Source organism: Mercenaria mercenaria, chromosome 1 (assembly GCF_021730395.1).
Source record: "Mercenaria mercenaria strain notata chromosome 1, MADL_Memer_1, whole genome shotgun sequence".
In the NCBI taxonomy this organism is placed as follows: domain Eukaryota; kingdom Metazoa; phylum Mollusca; class Bivalvia; order Venerida; family Veneridae; genus Mercenaria; species Mercenaria mercenaria.
The window spans coordinates 51,927,939-51,945,504 of record NC_069361.1 but is presented as its reverse complement, the minus strand read 5'-3'; the positions used below and the strand labels follow the sequence as shown (position 1 = coordinate 51,945,504).

The window sequence follows — 17,566 nt, the reverse complement described above, 5'->3', positions numbered from 1 at the left end:
ATAGAATAGAATAGAAAAATGGATATAAAACTAAAATTTTGCTGGCTCGGTTTGATTGAGCTTGTCCATGTTGTGGAAATGCGAGCTACCGTTTACGCCCTCTAGCCTCGGGTTGAGCATTCCTCAACATTTATACATTTTATAATAGACTAGCCACTGGACTGATAGTAATATATTTCTACATTTTTCTTTTTTTTGACAAATTTAATTTTTTTAGAGACAAAAGCCAGATTTTTTAGAGATTTTCACAGAGGAATGATGTTGAAATTATCATATTGGACATAGGATATAGACTGGCTCAGTTCACTACATTTAATTATAAAAATGTAAAAAAAGATATATCATAGTCTAGGAGCTAGTCTAATTTTATAAGTACCAGCTTATAATTTAAAGACACCCGCAGATGTATTCATACGGCGGTGCACATGGAACCTTCAATGGTATACAGAGTGCAATTCCATGACAAGCGGCGTATTGTCCTCATCTAAAATAATGGCTTTGCCCTAAACGAGAAAACAATGGACAGCACTAAATTAGAGTCAACAATCGGGTGTTCCCATGACATATGACTCTCGTGCTATTAATAAAAACAATTTATGCACTGATTATATATTGTTTGTTTTTTTTTTTGTAAAATACGATAAATGTCAAATACCAAGATAGTTCCTCTTTATCACGTCTACAATATTTCTGGATAAAAACTGTTAGTTTTAATTTACGGAAAAATATAACATTACGCTACAAATGATAATACCAAGCAGTAACTATGTTGTTGTGCGTTTTTCAAACGTATGGTGTCCAAACATAAGTCAGTCTGATATGAATATATGCACCGTACATAATTTTAGCTAACAACGTTGGAATGAAACAGACACTACATACTCAAAATCTCAAACAAAACGTAGATCTGTCAGTTTGATAACAGGTAGGAGAAACTGTTTTAATACTAACATAGTGATCGTTTTCAAGCATTGTTACCTGCGGCCTGGAGGCCGCAGGTATATTGGAATGCAACAAGTAGTAAAACACATGGAGACTGGGCGATTTCACGTGATATTTTACCGATCTGCGATTGGCTTATCGCATTTATGGAACGCCGTTATTGCAATAAAGCTGACACTCTGTATGATATACACAGAGAATGTCTTGTGACCTGAATTCCTTATTTATTATTTCATATAACTTATTAAAACTTTCATTGGTGATCAATATTGATACCTAGTTGTGCATAAGGGATTTTTAAGATTCCTCTTTGTTTAATTTCATGGATTATGGTCTTGAGTTTGTTTGTTTTTTGGGGGGATTTTTTGGGGGTTTTTTTTTTTTTTGCTCTATATGTCAATTAAGTCCAAGTGAAGGCATGAATCACATTTGTAATAGTTCTAGTAAAGTATTTCAATAGTCAAGGAATGTGGCCTGTTGAGCTAAAAGTTATGCCATACATGAAAGGGAAATATAGTTATTTTTGCTCAGAACAATAACTTTCAGAATTAAGAAATATATATTTCATAGGTCTACTTGTACAACATGTAGAATGGAGTTATTTTTCCTATGTAAAGCGTAATGGTATGATAAAAGAACAAGTACGATATTCACTCATAAGTAACTTTTTAGCCTGGTATAACTTCTGGCCGCAGGAAATCTTTCGACTTGTATATTTCTTTCACACCTATGAGCTATGTGGTAGTGTATTTCGAATGAAATACTCGTGTGAGATAAAGTTATCGCTTATCTCGCCCAAGTCAATAACATTTCTATTTTACTTTTTCTTTATATCTTTTTACACTTTATTTATGCCTATAATGTTAACTAACTATGTCATACCTAGTCACTGTGGCAGATAGCCGTGATATTGGGACAAAGGAAAGACGTTCCGGCCGTTTGAGCTTAAGATATTAAAACAATTAATTTTGTTATGATTTTCTGTTTTAAAGAAGTAAGAAAAATATTTAATGAGGAATCATACATATGTTTCTACCTTTTGTTGTATTATCCTGAAATTTCCAAAACAATATTTATTCCAGTTTATATCGCAAAACAATTAGCCTATCTAAAAAAACCGGTGCACGTATCTATAGGCGGAGTAGCCCAGGACAGTGCCAGGACGCCAAAGTAACACATAGCCGGTTGCCAGCGGCGAATCGGCGTACAGCACAAAAATGAAACAAATGGCCCATTAAAAAGATCAGCCGTTTTCACTTGATTGATAAAACCTATACGAAGACCCTTGTTATCATAGATATATCACATGTCTACAGCATTTGGATTAATATCTCCGATAGTAAGTAATGAGTTAAAGTAAATGGTAAAATGGTGATAAAATAAATCTACCATACAACATAAATTATAACATGTAAAGAATATCGGATAATTTTTACTCATAAAACCTAGATACATGTATAACCTCCTTTATGGACAAAATCTCGATCTCGGTCGTAAACCAAAGGACGGAGTTGATTTTTTTAGCTTATTAAAATACATGAATTACAGATTTATCTCGATAGAAAATAAAACTTGAAATTTCATTCTTTTACCACTGTCATTTCGGGATACTCATGTTACTATATGGAACTTTGCTTGTCAAATAGTTCAATGGTCAAAATATTTGTTATTTGGTAATTTACAACTTGCAAGTGTCACATCTTGTTTATATCGTTACGCACGCATGGTTAAGAAAAAAAAACCGGATAAAGCAGCGATGTAAATATCTAAATTTGAATTTCAGTCAATTTTGAAAAAGAAAGTTTTAGTTCAGGTCAAATGGAAAGAAAAGTTTTGCTAGGAACTGATATACTAGCGTTATTTTCAGGTAAGATTTAATATTTCCTCAACATATGTACAAATGTATGAAAGATACAAGCTATGCGCTATACTTGAACTAGTTATTGTACGATTAGTCACTCTTACTACTGAAATAGCTAACTATTTTGGATGGTTTATTTACCTTGTATTCATAGTATTGCTGATTTAAAGTTACTACAAAACGGTACGAATTTTAGCCTGTTACCGAAGTGTCAAATCAAACTTAAAACATTTTTGACGAAAAGTCTGGAGCATTGATTTTATTTTGTTTGACAATTCTCAAAAGTTAAGTGACTTATAGGCTAAATGTGACTTGTGTTGTGAAAAGATGTATTTTTATTGTACAGAATACAATGTCACTGTTATAAAAATCACTCACTTACTTACTCATTTACTTACTTTTTCTAGTGACATTAGCATGGAATTGTTCTGATGATGAAGAAAAGAAACTCCATCCTTGGTGTGAACATGGGTGCTGCATCGACAAGCACCCCGTTGAGTGTTGTACATGGGCTGAGTATGTACTTTTTAATGTATAAATAACACAGCGAATATGATGTTAAAAAAACCTTTATAGTTCGACCACTGTAGTTTCAATCCTTAACTTGCAGTTATTTTACCGATAGATATATTGACCGAACGGTATGCATGATATGACCAAATAATCTTCGAGATAGAAACTGTATTTCAATAAATCATGGGACCGTCTTCATTCGTTTTTTCCCATAAATTGCATGGTTCGCCGTTTGTTTAATTCAGTACCGAGCAAAATAAAAAAGTAGTCTGTATTTATTTATTATGCTAAAATGCTCGTGAAGCGCGTAATATGAAGTCAAAGCTTTAGTCATGCAGTTAATAGGAGGGATTTACTTGTTATTTATTCTGTACTCTGAAATTATTAAACATATCCAATGGCCATTTTTCACAAGATATTTTATCTTTACATATTTGCTTCAAATGTACAAAGTTCTCATGAAATGTTTTTAAAATTAGTTCTAAATATAAAACTACATTTATGATATGTCTCGCAGTAACAGTCCATTGTTAAAAAACGCCTAGTTTGTGAGAGGTACTGCATACTTAGTACTAAGTCTTATACTCTTACTGTGTTTCGCTATACATGTAAATCTATTTAGTGTGTACTGTTTTAAACCTAATGCATGGTACTGTTAATACATATAAACATGTTGATTTTATGTTTACATAAAGTTTAACTTTTGCGTAATAATTTTCGTGTTTTCAAATATGAACTTTTGGTCTAATATACATGTACCTTTAAAGCATTACTAATCATTAATTAAACAAGATACTTTCTTTATAGACTTTGCTATCTGTTTCAGAAAAAAAATATGTACCATAATTAGTCTCTTACATCAGATTTTATATTTGGAAATAAATATGAGCAAAGAATAATACTACGTGTAAACGTACACATACGTGTAAATGTGAACTGCCATTAAAAACTGACAGTTGTTTAAACAAACGACGGTAACTAGATGTCATTTAACTTTGAATTTAGCTCCATATACAAAGATACCTTGTATATTTTGTCAAATGAACTGCATTTGATGAGGAATGTCTACACACCGTTAAGGTAATTATTTTAAGTGAAAGATTTAGGTTGGGATATATCTTTAAAGACTTGGTGCATAAACATCATTTATATTTCAGATCTATGGGCTCGGTGTTTTGGACATTTGCAGGATTTGGTTCAGGAATACTTGTTCTGTCTTTGGTAGTTGGCATGATATGCCGCATTCGCAGAAAGAGAGGTTTTGAAGGCCAAATAATATCAACTAATGGAGGTCAAAGACAAGGTAATATCATTTTGTCTTCTTTCCCACCAACATTTTCAAGTAAACCTTCATCTTTAGAAAAACGAGAGTTTTTTTAGAATGTTTGCACTAATACGTTTTAATATTAAGCGTCCTGTGTTAAATCTCCAGTTGCCTCAGTAACGTACACATTTAAATAAAAATGCTAAGCGTAGCAAGGCGCATGCTAGCCTAACAATCAGCCTCTAATTTCTCTCTTATTTACTAATTTGATATATTTACATCAGGGGGCCTCCGTGGATTAGTGGTTGCTGACTTCAAATCTTTTGCTCCTCACCGATGTGGGTTCAAGCCTCACTCAAGGCGTTGAATTCTTCATGTGGGTAAGCCATCCGGCTTTCTTACGGAAGGTCGGTGGTTCTACCCAGGTACTCGCTCCTTATAATATGCTCCGAGGGGCACCTGGGGTCTTCCTCTACCATCAGAGCTGGAAACTCGCCGTATGACTTATAACGGTGCAGGTGGGAAGTTAAACCCAACAGAAAACCAACAGAAAATATTTACATAAGGTTTGGGGAGACTGCGTTAAATCTTTTTCTTTCAATTTGTATTAAAAAGTTACTGATTTAAATTGTATCCTCTTTTAGCATACCTGAGCACGAGGTGCTCAAGGTGAGCTTTTGTGATCGCCCTGTGTCCGTCGTCCGCCGTTGTGCGTCGTGAACACTTTGACTGTTAACACACTATAGGTCACAATATTTGGCTAATCTTAATAAAATTTGGTCAAAATGTTACTCTCAATAAAATCTTGGACGAATTTGATATTGGGTCATCTGGAGTCACCAGGTTACCAGGTCAAATCACAGAAAAAGCTTGTTAACACACTAGAGGCCACATCTATGATAATTTCTCTATGAAACTTGGTCAGAATTTTAATCTTAATAATCTTTAGGTCAAGTTCAAATTTGGATTAGGTGGAGTCAAAAACTAGATCACCAGGTCAAATCAAACGAAAAGTTTGTTAACACACTAGAGGCCGCCGTAAAGACTGTATTTTCATGAAACTTTGTCACAAACTTTGTTAATCTTTATGATCTTAAGGTAAAATTTGATTCTGGGTCATGTGGGGTCAATAACTAGGTCACCAGGTCAAATCAAAGGAAAAGCTAGTTAATACTCTAGAGGCCAAATTTATGACCTTATCTTAATGAAACTTGGTCAGAATGTCAGTCTTGATAATCTTTCGGTTACGTTTAAATCTGGGTTAGGTAGAGTCAAAAACTAGGTCATAGGGTCAAATCAAAGGAAAAGCTTGTTTACACTGTAGAGGCCACATTTATGACAATTTTCTATGAAATTTAGTCAGAAGGTAAATCTTGATGATTTTAAATCCAGTTTAATTCTGGATCAGGTTGAGTTGAAAACTATGTCACCAGGTCAAATCAAAGGAAAAATTTGTTAACACTCTAGAGGCCACAGTTATGATGTATCTTCACGAAACTTGGTCAGAATGTTAATCTTGATGATCTTTAGGATAAGTTCGAATCTGGGTTATGTGGGATCAAAAACTAAGTCACCAGGTCAAATCAAATGAAAAGCTATTTGACACTATAAAGGCCACATTTATGACCATATCTTAATGAAACTTTATCAGAATGTTCACCGTGATTATCTGTAGTTCAAGTTTAAATCTTGGACAGGTGGGGTCAAAAACTAGGTCACTAAGTCAAATCAAAGAAAAAGTTTCTTAACAATCTAGAGGCATATTTATGACTGTCTTGGCATGAAACTTGGCCAGAATGTTAACCTTGATGATCTTTAGGTCAAGTACGAATCTGGGTCAGGAGGAATGTGACCTACTGACCTACTTTCTTGTTTTTTTTAAGATACAGCCTTGAAATTTGGATGGCATGTACAGTTTTGCAGACTGATCTTAAGACTGAATTTCAGTGACCATGAATGTGACCTACTGACCTACTTTATTGTTTTTCAAGATACAGCATTGAAATTTGGATGACATGTACAGTTTTGCATACCGATCTTAAAACTGACTTTCAGTGACCATGAATGTTATCTACGAAACTACTTTCTTAATATTTTAGCATTAGTTTGACATTTGAAACATGTAGCTCATATTACTTAGGTGAGCGATCCAGGGTCATCATGACCCTCTTGTTAGGTATAATCTGCTTAATATATGATTTTTCGCACATATTTTTGTTATCATTTTCATTATTTATTTGTGATATGTGTAAACCTTATGTGCATAATTGTATACATGGTCTCATTTGGAACGCAGTAAGGATGGCTGTGCTGTTTAAATACTGTGAAATCATTAATATTCGTGGGGGACTAATTTTCGTGGATTTCGTGGTTGAGTCAATCCACGAAATTTAATCCCAACGAACAAGTAAAATCCCCATTCATCTTATGTTCAAAAGTTGAAATCCACGAATTCATATCCCCACGAAATTGCCGTTCTGACCAAAACCACGAAATTTCGTGCCCACGAAATTAAATGATTTCACAGTATGGCATTTTGTTTGACTTTTCTCGTGTTTTCTTTTCATTTGCTCAAATTCAAATAGCCATAGGGCTTCTAATACCACATTTTCATGGTCACCGACAAACCAAGAAATAGAAAACGTTTGGAATAAGATATTTATTAATAAGAAAATGAAAACCGATGTTTAAGAACTTAGACATACCATCAGGCATTTCTAGCCTATCCCGATGCTGACTTGGATGTCGTATGCCGGATGTTTCTCAACTACTTACCCGAAATTTGCACTTACAAAATAAAAAAAATGTGCCTTACTTCCTCGAAATGTTAACTAACTTACCAGAAGTTTTGATTTACAAACATAGAAATATACAGATTTAAAAATGAATTTTGCCCCAAAAATGTTCGCCCGTCTGAACGCCGATATCTCGCACCGCACCCACCAAACGTCGCCTCGCGTAATGTCGCCCCTACAAATGTTGCCCGCCGAACGTCAACCCGACAAAAGTCATCCCCCCAAACGTCATTATGGCGCTCCGCCGAATATGGCTTCGCCCAACGCCGTACCGTCAAACATCGTCTTACGGAACGAAATGATAATTTTAATTGAGGTAGGAGATAAATGGTACAAAGATTTTGATATTGATGGAACATTTGTAAGTCTCATATGTAGTGTAGTAAAAGAATAAAGTTGTGGCAATAATGTTACTCTTACACAATATAACATCACTGGAATATTTTGAGGGTGGGGTTCGAGCCTCATCTGGACTTTCAGAAGGTCGGTGGTTTTACCCAGGTGCCCGCCCGTGATGAAATATTGCACAAAGGCACACCTGGAGTCTTCCTCCACAATATAAGCTGAAAAGTCACCATATGACCTAACAGTATGTTGATGCGACGTTAAGCCCAACCAAAAACAAAACTATATAGAGATGTCCCCTTACAGAGGTAAATACGTCCTTTATCCGATGTAAAACTCTTCATTGAAATAGACTAGAAGTGCCTAATATTACTGATGTATATTTGTTCTTCCAGGTGCGAATTCGTCGTTAGATCCATCACGGCATCTCAACAATGGAAATCGTTTAAACACAATGTCATGTGTGCCTTCTTCGATAGATTCATCACGGCAAATTAACAGTGGAAATCATATAAATAGAAATTTTGAAAGTCATCAGAACCGTCAGGGGTATACCCGGACTACAAATATTCGAACAAATACATCGAATCACAGTAATAGAGATCCGCGCGTTGCGAATATAAGAAACAGTACTTCTTTTCATATGCAGACAAGCTCTGGAAACAGTCGAAATAATTTGCATACAAGAAGTGCAACTGTTGAAACAAGTTTAAACTCTGATTCAGCTCAACGACAATCTTCTACACGTCAAATTGATGCACAAAAATATGCCGAACCGCCGCCTTCGTATGAAAGTTTGTTTAACTCAAATACCTGAGGAATACTTCAAAATGTGTTAGATTGTATTATTCTATCATCAGGAATTTTCACATTTCTACAAAAACACACGTATAGACGTTCCATTCATGCCAACCCCTATATACTCACAGGGCTAAAGTTTGCGAATTTTCTGCAGTATAAATGTTTTAATTACATTTTACTTGGATCGTGACATATGATCCATTCCGTTATGAACAAGTGCCAAAAGGAAGCATTTTGTACATTTTCTGACATTCCAGAAAATGAAAGGAAATAGGTCCATCAATCCAAAAATATTCAAAACATTTTACTTTTAACTTTCGTGATTATTTTGCATTTAAAACGTCATATTCAACAGATCACTAACTACAAATACTTTCTATAAACGACAAAATAGAACGAAAATAGGTGGTTGAAGAGTTTTTAGTGAAATTTCAGATAGTTACTGTCTGCTACCCCCAAAAAGACGCAAATTTGCAGTAGTTATATACAAACATAAAAAGTATCACATTCCATGCAGACTATAGATACATTAGAAGCATCTTCTCTACACCATAACGCGCAAAATTTGGAATAAGTGCAAGGATAGTTTTACTAACCATACCACGGAAGCACATTTTTGGCCGAAGTACTGACCTTCTTTCTATAACAGAAGATATATTTTGTCACGGTTTTACATTTTATAGTATAAATTAAACCTTACAATGCTAAATTTTTATAATGAACATTTCTATCTTTCAATTTGGACAGAACCATTTACTGGTAAAGGAGGTGAATACCAGAAAGATACTGACTGAAAGGCGGACAGTGCAGATCATGATCTGACTGCATGGATGTGCAGGCTGATCATGATCTGCACTAGGCCCAAAGGCAGTTACAGTCGTGTCCGGCAGGATAAGGGTTAACAAGAAACATTCTAGATATACCACGAAAGTTCTATAATCAGTCCAGAGCTCTGTATTCCTTATTTAAAGTAACAAAATGAATGCGTTCCGTCGCTCGAAGCCATGCAGCTGCAGCTGGTTAATCCAGAATCTGAGAAGCATTTGTTGATATATGAATTTGCATCGGATTCTTTCTTGTCTCTTGATAGTAACGCTCCCTTCGCGCAGCAGTAATTATACATCATTTCACGCAATCTACAATAGCATCATCTGGAACAAACAAACGTATTTTATTTTGTATCATGTTATTTTTCTATTTATTTTATACTATTTTTGTATATTTAAGGTTATTATATATATATAAGATAAATGTTTAAGACGATCGTTTGGAAGAATAGAAAGCAATCAAGATAACAGACTCGATGTGAAAAAAAATAGAATATGTGGAAAACCACAGACCGCCCAACACGACATAAACTAAAGTTTTGCAGACTCGGTTTGCTTCAACCTGTTCATGGAAGGTAGTGGAAATGCAAGCTACCGTTCACGCCCTCTAGCCCCGGGTTGAGCAGACTGCAACATTAATGCATGTTATAAGTACCAGGTTATAATTTAGAGACACCCGCAGATGTATTCATACGGCGGTGCATTCAATGAGTGCCATTCCATGAAAAGCGTTGTTTTGTCTCCATCTAAAATAATGGCTTTGCCATCAACGAGAAATCAACTGGCAGTTTCCAGTGAATTTACCTATGCCAGTAAAACCCACCAGGTACTCCTATGTCATAATGACTCTCGTGCTGTTAATGACCAAGACTGATTATATATTGTTGTTGTAAAATGCGATAAAAATCAAATACTATGATAGTTCTTCTTTGTCCCGTTTACTATATTTCCCGATAAAAATTGTTACTTTAACGAAAATTCAACGTTACGCTACAAATGATAAAACAAAGCCGTGACCATGTTGTTGTGCGTCTTTGAAACGTATGGTGTCCAAACAGGGGAGCGGTGGTCTAGTGGTTAAGGTGTCGGCCGCTCAACCTGATGGTTGTGGGTTCGAGCCCCACTGGGGTCAGGACCATGACTTCTTATATGACACCAGTTCTGGTTATTCCAGGAAGCGGACTCGAGAGTGGTTCAAATAAGCTTAAAGCTTTCATCACAATCGAGCTAAAATAAATTAGTATAAACTGAACTAAACTAAACATAACAGTCAAGCTAATATGAATATATGCATGTAACATTATTTAAGCTAGCAACGTTTGAATAAAACCGACTCTCCACGAAACGATCAGTTTGATGCCAAATAGGAGACACCGTTTTAATACTATCCTTAACATAGTGATCGTTTTCAAGCATTTTTTCACATCTATGAGCTATGAGATAAAATACTCATGTAAGATAAATTTAACGCTCATCTCGCACACGTCACGAACTATTTACACTTTATTTATGCCTATAATATTGACTAAATATGCTATACCTGGTGCGAGATAGACGTGATATTGGGCCATTCGTTTCACTAAATCTGGAATACGCGAGTCACCTGCGCGGCAGGAAAAAAATCTCGCCGTTTTTTTAGACAACACACGCTCTGACGTATATGCCGGCTACAAAGCTTAAATAAATATCAAATTTGTTATGATTTTCTATTGTGTCCTGTATCAAATAAGTAAGCAAAATATTTCTTGAGGTATGTTTCTACCTTTTCTGGTATTAACCTAAAATTTCCAAATTATTGTTTATCCGAATTTACATAGCAAAAATATATTATTTGCCACTAAGCCTATCGCGTGAGACCGCCGCACGTCTGCGTACGCCGAGTAGCCCGGGGCAGTGCCGAGAAGCCGGATGCCAGCGGCGAATCGGTGTACGCCACAAAAGTGAAATGAATAGGCCCATTTAGAAAGATTAACCGTTTTCACTTGATTGATAAAATCTATACGAAGATACCATAAATATATCAAATGTATACAGCAGTTGGGTTAATATCTCCAAAAATAAGTAATAACTATATGGTCAACTGGAGATAAGATAAATCTACCATGACATGTAAAAAATATCAGATAATATTTATTCTTAAAACCTTGATATCACCTCCTTTAAGTACATAACTTCATTCTCTGTTGGAATGTCTCTATCACAAACTAAAGGACATAGTAGATTCATTTTAGTTCATTTAAATAAAAATAAAAGCATATCTGATTTATCCCAATATAATGAAACATGAAATAATATTTTTAATTTCATCCTTTTATTACTGTCATTTCGGGATATTTGTTTTACTATGAGGTAAACTTTGCTTGTAAATAGTTCAATAGTCAAGATTGTTATCACTTTCAACAATATTTGTTATTTGGTAATTTACAACTTGCGAATGTCACATACCGTTTTACTTGTTTATATCTTTACTCACGTATGCTTAAGAATAACCCCGGATAAGTCGATATAAATGCTTAAGTTTAATTTTCACTCAGTTTGGATAAAAGACATCAGGTCAAATGGGAAGAAAAATATTGATAGGAACTGATATTCTAGCGTTATTTTCAGGTAAGATTTTATATTTCGTCATATACTATTAATACAAGCTATACTTGACCTAGTTACTGTACAATTATAGTCACGCTTACTGCTTAAACAGCTGACTAAATCTAATACATTATAATGTTTATATCGTATCTATATTATTGCTAATTTACAGTTACAACAAAACGGTACGAATTTTCTGTTGTCAAACTTTCAAATCAAATCTGAAACATATTTGAAGAAAGTCTGGAGAAAGTCTGGAGTTAATTGTGTTTAAAACTTCTCAAAATTAAAGAGACTAACAGGCTGAATATGGCCGGTGTTGTTAAAAGTAATCTTATGTGTATTTTTATTGTACATAGCACAATGTTATAAAATGTACTCACTTACTTACTTCTTTTAGTGGCATTAGCATGGGACTGTTCCGATTCTGAAGAAAAGGAACTCCATCCTTGGTGTGAACATGGGTGCTGCTTCGACAAGTACCCCGTTCAGTGCTGTACATGGGCTGAGTATGTATATGTAATAACACAATAACAATAAGCTTAACCTATGGCGTATTTGTTATGCAAGCTTATCCTTAATCGCTTATGGCTAGAAATCCCACACGAGATCTGGCTGATTCTAAAATATATACGTCAAAACACAATTACTAGTATTTGTTTTTTTTAAAGAAGTCTTTGTTTCATTTTGATTACCTTTTGACCACAGTAATTATATGGAGACTTATAACCAAACCACCAAATTGTCGATCGGAAACCATTTTCAGTCTCTAAGTCAGAATGACACTGACAGTGTCAAAACGTAATTGAGCTTTGACATACTGACCCCAAATAATCTACTGACAGAAGGCAATCATCCTTTGAAGTTCGACCACTGTAGTTCCAACCCTTCACTTGAAATTTATATACCGATAGTAATGTGACTGAACGGTATGATAAAAACACTCTTCGAGATAGGAAATTACTGGGCCTTCGGATATATATCATTTCTTCCTACGTTGCATGGTCCGCAGTTTGTTAGTTCAGTACCTAAAACAATAAGAAAAAATAGTTCCGTGTTCTAGATTGTATTTGTTTCTCAAGAAGCGCGAAATACGCTAAGTGCTATATGTAGCTTTAGTCATGCAGTGAAATGAGGTGTGTGTTTGTGACTTTTAAAGTCTTTTTCAACAATTTTCAGTCATATTTATAAACGACGGTCACCGTGTCATTTTGTAGCAGGGAGCACAATGTCCAACATTATAGTGCTGCCTCACTGGAATATCACGCCGTAGTCCCCTGACATGATATACAACACAGTCACATTATACTAAGACCAGCTGACCAGTCCTAGCACTATCCTCTTAATGCTGAATGCCAAGCGAGGAAGCTACCAGTGCCATTTCTACGTCTTTGCTATGACGCGGTCAGGGATCGAACATACGACCTGTCGCACTTGAAGTGGACACCCTACCAGTAGGCTACCGAGGCAGTAAAACGAGATTTGGAATATAAGGGATTTAGTTGTTATTTACTCCGAATTCTTGAATTACATAATGTATTAAAATTATTAAATCAGTAATGTTCATTTACTTTTTTATTGTTTGATTTGTGTTTAACGCCGTTTTTCAACAGTATTTCAGTTAATACAGCGTAACCAGTGTTCCTGTTTTCTTTTCTAGTATAAATTTGTTCTACGCAAGTAACTGCCATCTTCCCCACATGAATCAGAGGTGGTAGACAAATGAGTTCAGACACAATGATTTTTTTTTATCAAATCGTCACTGAGAACATATGCCTCGCCCAAAGACCGACATCACGACACCGCAATCCATCTGCGCTCTCCCTATTTCAATAGCTAAACGGAATTCATTATTTAACATGACAATTTCTCTATAGACTTTGATTTCTGTCTCAGAAAATTATATACCATAATTAGTCACAGATTTTATATTTAAAATAAATATGAACTTTAACAATGTTTAAACAATATTTTTGTATATCAACAATTACAACCTAGACGTACGTGTAAATGTGAACTGCCACTGAAGACTGGCAGTTGTTTAAATAAACGATGATAACTAGATGTAATTTAACTGTGAATGTAGTTCCACATACAAGCTATATTTTATATTTAGTCAAATCAACTGTGATGAGGACTTCCTACACTTACCATAAATATCTAAAGATAATTTATTTAAGTAAAGATTTGTCTTGGTATATATCTTTAAATACTTTGTGGATTAAATCATTTAAATTTCAGATCAATGGGCTCAGTATTTTGGACACTTGTAGGTGTGGGTTCTGGAATGCTTGTACTGTCTTGTGTAGTTGGAATAGTTTGCTGTTTTCGCAAGAAGGAAGTTTCCGAAGGCCAAATAATTTCAACTAACGGAGGTCAAAGACAAGGTTATATAATTTTGTCCTCTTTCCCAACAACTTTTCTAAGTAAAGATGCCTCTATGGAAATACGTGAGGTGTTTTAGAACGTCTTGAACTAATATTTCTTCATATTAATGGTCTTGTGTAAATACTCCGTTTACTAACACATTTATCTGAAAAATGATATGTATAGAAAGGCGCATTACTTGTGTACTAAAGAGTCAGTGCGTTAACCTATTAGTCTCCCTTATTTACTAAAGGTAGGCTGCGTTTCTGGAAAGTGGCATTATCTGCAGGATATTCGTCCTTGTTTTTCACTATCATTTTTTTCAGTGTGTATTACAAGAATCACTCATTTAAATTGTATTCTCTTTATAAATACAGACTGCTTATTGTATGATTTAACGCACGTGTTACTATCACAACTTTCATTATTTATTTTAAATGTAGTTATGTGCATACAGTCTATGTTCATTTGTACACATTCTCTGCAAGGATGGCTGTACCTTTTAATGTGGCATTTCCTTTTTCTTCTTGATTTATTCTGTCTGTTCATATTCAATTACCCACAGGGTCTTCATTACCTTTGTGTTCATAGCTACTAACATGTGAACAAAAATAACGTAGTATAGGTGGTATTATTCTAAACAAATAAGGTTTTAAAAAACTGAAAACCGATGTTTGAGAACTCAAACCTATCAATTTGACTTACGTCTTCTGTTCTTCCAGGTGCAAATGCGTCGTTAGATTTATCACGACAACTTGGAGATAGTTTAAACAGATATCTAGGTGTATATTCTTCTTTAGATCCATCGCAGCAACTGAACAATGGAAATCGTTTAAACAGAACTTTAGGTGCTCATTCTTCGTTAGATCCAGAACGGCAACTAAGCAGTGGAAATAGTTTAAATAGGCAGTTTGAAAGTCGCACGGGTCGTCAACCGCATGTGTGGACTACACTTGTTTACTCAAATACATCGAATGAGAGTAATAGACATTCGCGTATTGCGAATATAAGAACCAATACTTCTTTTCACACGCAGACTGGCTCTGGTAATAGTAGAAATAATTTGCAATCAAGAAGTGCAACTGGTGAAACAAATCTGAACACTTATTCTGCCCTAAGACAAACTTCAACACAAGTTGCTGCACAAAAATATGCCGAACCACCTCCTTCGTATGAAAGTTTGTATAAATCAAACAGTTAAAGTCTTAGAGTACCTTACTGTATTAATTAATCACTCTGTTAGAAATTTTACATGCGTAGCCAGAAAATTATTGAATGAACTGTCTCAAACAGTTGAAGAGTACTAGTGCCATACTGTAATTTATCACTCTGTTAAAACTTTTACATACGTAGCAAGGAAAATATTAAATGAAATGGATCAAACAGTTAAAGAGTACTAGTGCCATACTGTATTAATGTATCACTCTGTTAGAACTTTTACATACGTAGCCAGGAAAGTATTTAATGAACTGGATCAAACAGTTAAAGAGTACTAGTGTCATACTGTATTAATTGATCATTCTGTTAGAATTTGTACATACGTAGCCAGAAATGTATTGAATGAACTGTCTCAAACAGTTGAAGAGTACTAGTGCCATACTGTAATTAATCACTCTGTTAAAACTTTTACATACGTAGCAAGGAAAATATTAAATGAACTGGATCAAGCAGTTGAAGAGTACTAGTGCCATACTGTATTAATTTATCACTCTGTTAGAACTTCTACATACGTAGTCAGGAAAGTATAAAATGAGCTGTCTCAAACAGTTGAAGAGTACTAGTATCATACTGTAATTTATCACTCTGTTAGAACTTTTACATACGTAGCCAGGAAAGTATTAAATGAACTGGATCAAACAGTTAAAGAGTACTAGACTAAATGCCATACTGTATTAATTTATCACTCTGTTAGAACTTTTACATACGTAGCCAGAAAAGTATTGAATGAACTGGATCAAACAGTCAAAGGGTACTAGTGCCATACTGTATTAATTTATAACTCTGTTAGTACATTTACATACGTAGCCAGGAAAGTATTGAATGAACTAGATCAAACAGTTAAAGAGTAATAGTGCCATACTGTATTTATTTACTCTGTTAGAACTTTTACATACGAAGCCAGAAAAGTATGGAATGAACTGGATTATTATTCCACAAATCAAATTTAACACTGTGTCAGTGTGTGATATAAGATACAAAATATTTGGAAGTTTATGCATCTACGTAAGAGTGTTAAATCGTTTGATAATGTTTATTGTCCAATGATATTTTATGACAGTTTATTGCATTGCATTGAGATGAATATATGACGTGTCATTCGTCATTTCGTATCGATATATTTTGGTTTTGATATTTATTTCGTTTGATATAAGTAAATTTAATATTGAAGTAACGTAATTCATTGGAAATAATATATATATATATATTTGAAAAATATAAGAGAAACAAGAGCTTTCACTATTAGTGAGAAATGCCCCCGAAGCGTGCCCAAGAATGCTACAGTTGTTTGCACAAAACATGTCAGAATAGTTTAGGTATGAATCACTATTTGACCTTGACCTTGACCAAAGAGACTCGGGTCATAAGCGCGACACGCCTTTTCAATATGGTTATCATTTGTGTCAAATTATTTTCAAATCCCTTGATAAATGGAAGAGTAATTTACCAGACAAACAGACCATGGTAACCTTTGACTTCTAAGTGTTACCTTGACCTTGGATCTAGGGATCTGGGTCCTGCGCATGACACGTCATCTCATTATAGAAAACATTTATGCCAAGTAATTTTAAAACCCCTTCACCGATGGTAGAGTTTTGGACTGGACATGAATCAGACCATGTTAACCTTTAACCTCTAAGAATGACTTTGACCTTTGAGCTAGGGATCTCGATTTTTTTCTGCGTATGACATCGTCTCATTATGTGAAACATTTATGCCAATATCATGTAATTTCAAAATCCCTTGATATATGGCAGAGTTATGAATCGGCCACGAAACAGACCCTGTTAACCTTTGACCTCTAAGTGTGGCCTTGACCTTGGAACTAGGAGCATGGGTCTTGCGCGTGACAAATTGTCACATTATGATTAACATTTATGCCAAGTTGTTTTAAAAATCCCTTCAAGTATGGCAGAATTATGGTCCTGACACGAAGCAGACCCTGATAACCTTTTACCTCTAAGTGTGACCTTGACCTTGGGTCTTGCGCATGACACGTCATCTCATTATGGTGAACATTTATGCCAAAATCCCCTAATGGATTGCA

General features: G+C 34.9%; 1 protein-coding gene across 2 annotated transcripts; it reads left to right on the top strand.

Moving 5' to 3' along the window:
* Positions 1–2,397: 2,397 nt before the first annotated feature.
* LOC123537956 (uncharacterized) lies at positions 2,398–16,689 on the top strand. Of its 2 annotated transcripts, none has more exons than XM_053547537.1 (4): positions 2,398–2,809; positions 3,211–3,319; positions 14,176–14,321; positions 15,024–16,689. In XM_053547537.1, the coding sequence occupies exons 1-4, from the start codon at positions 2,761–2,763 to the stop codon at positions 15,500–15,502; spliced, it is 783 nt and encodes a 260-aa protein (XP_053403512.1). In that variant the 5' UTR covers positions 2,398–2,760; the 3' UTR covers positions 15,503–16,689. The 2 variants fall into 2 exon arrangements, with proteins under 2 accessions (XP_053403512.1, XP_045177857.2); XM_045321922.2 differs by lacking the exons at positions 2,398–2,809; positions 3,211–3,319 and adding exons at positions 11,684–11,955; positions 12,335–12,443.
* Positions 16,690–17,566: the final 877 nt, after the last annotated feature.

What these genes read in the sequence shown, in the direction of transcription:
- LOC123537956 (XM_053547537.1), top strand. Translation starts at nt 2,761, where the DNA reads ATGGAAAGAAAAGTTTTGCTAGGAACTGATATACTAGCGTTATTTTCA. An exon ending in GAGTGTTGTACATGGGCTGA is followed by an intron (nt 3,320 to 14,175) that starts GTATGTACTTTT and finishes TTTAAATTTCAG; the next exon opens with ATCAATGGGCTCAGTATTTT. An exon ending in TAACGGAGGTCAAAGACAAG is followed by an intron (nt 14,322 to 15,023) that starts GTTATATAATTT and finishes CTGTTCTTCCAG; the next exon opens with GTGCAAATGCGTCGTTAGAT.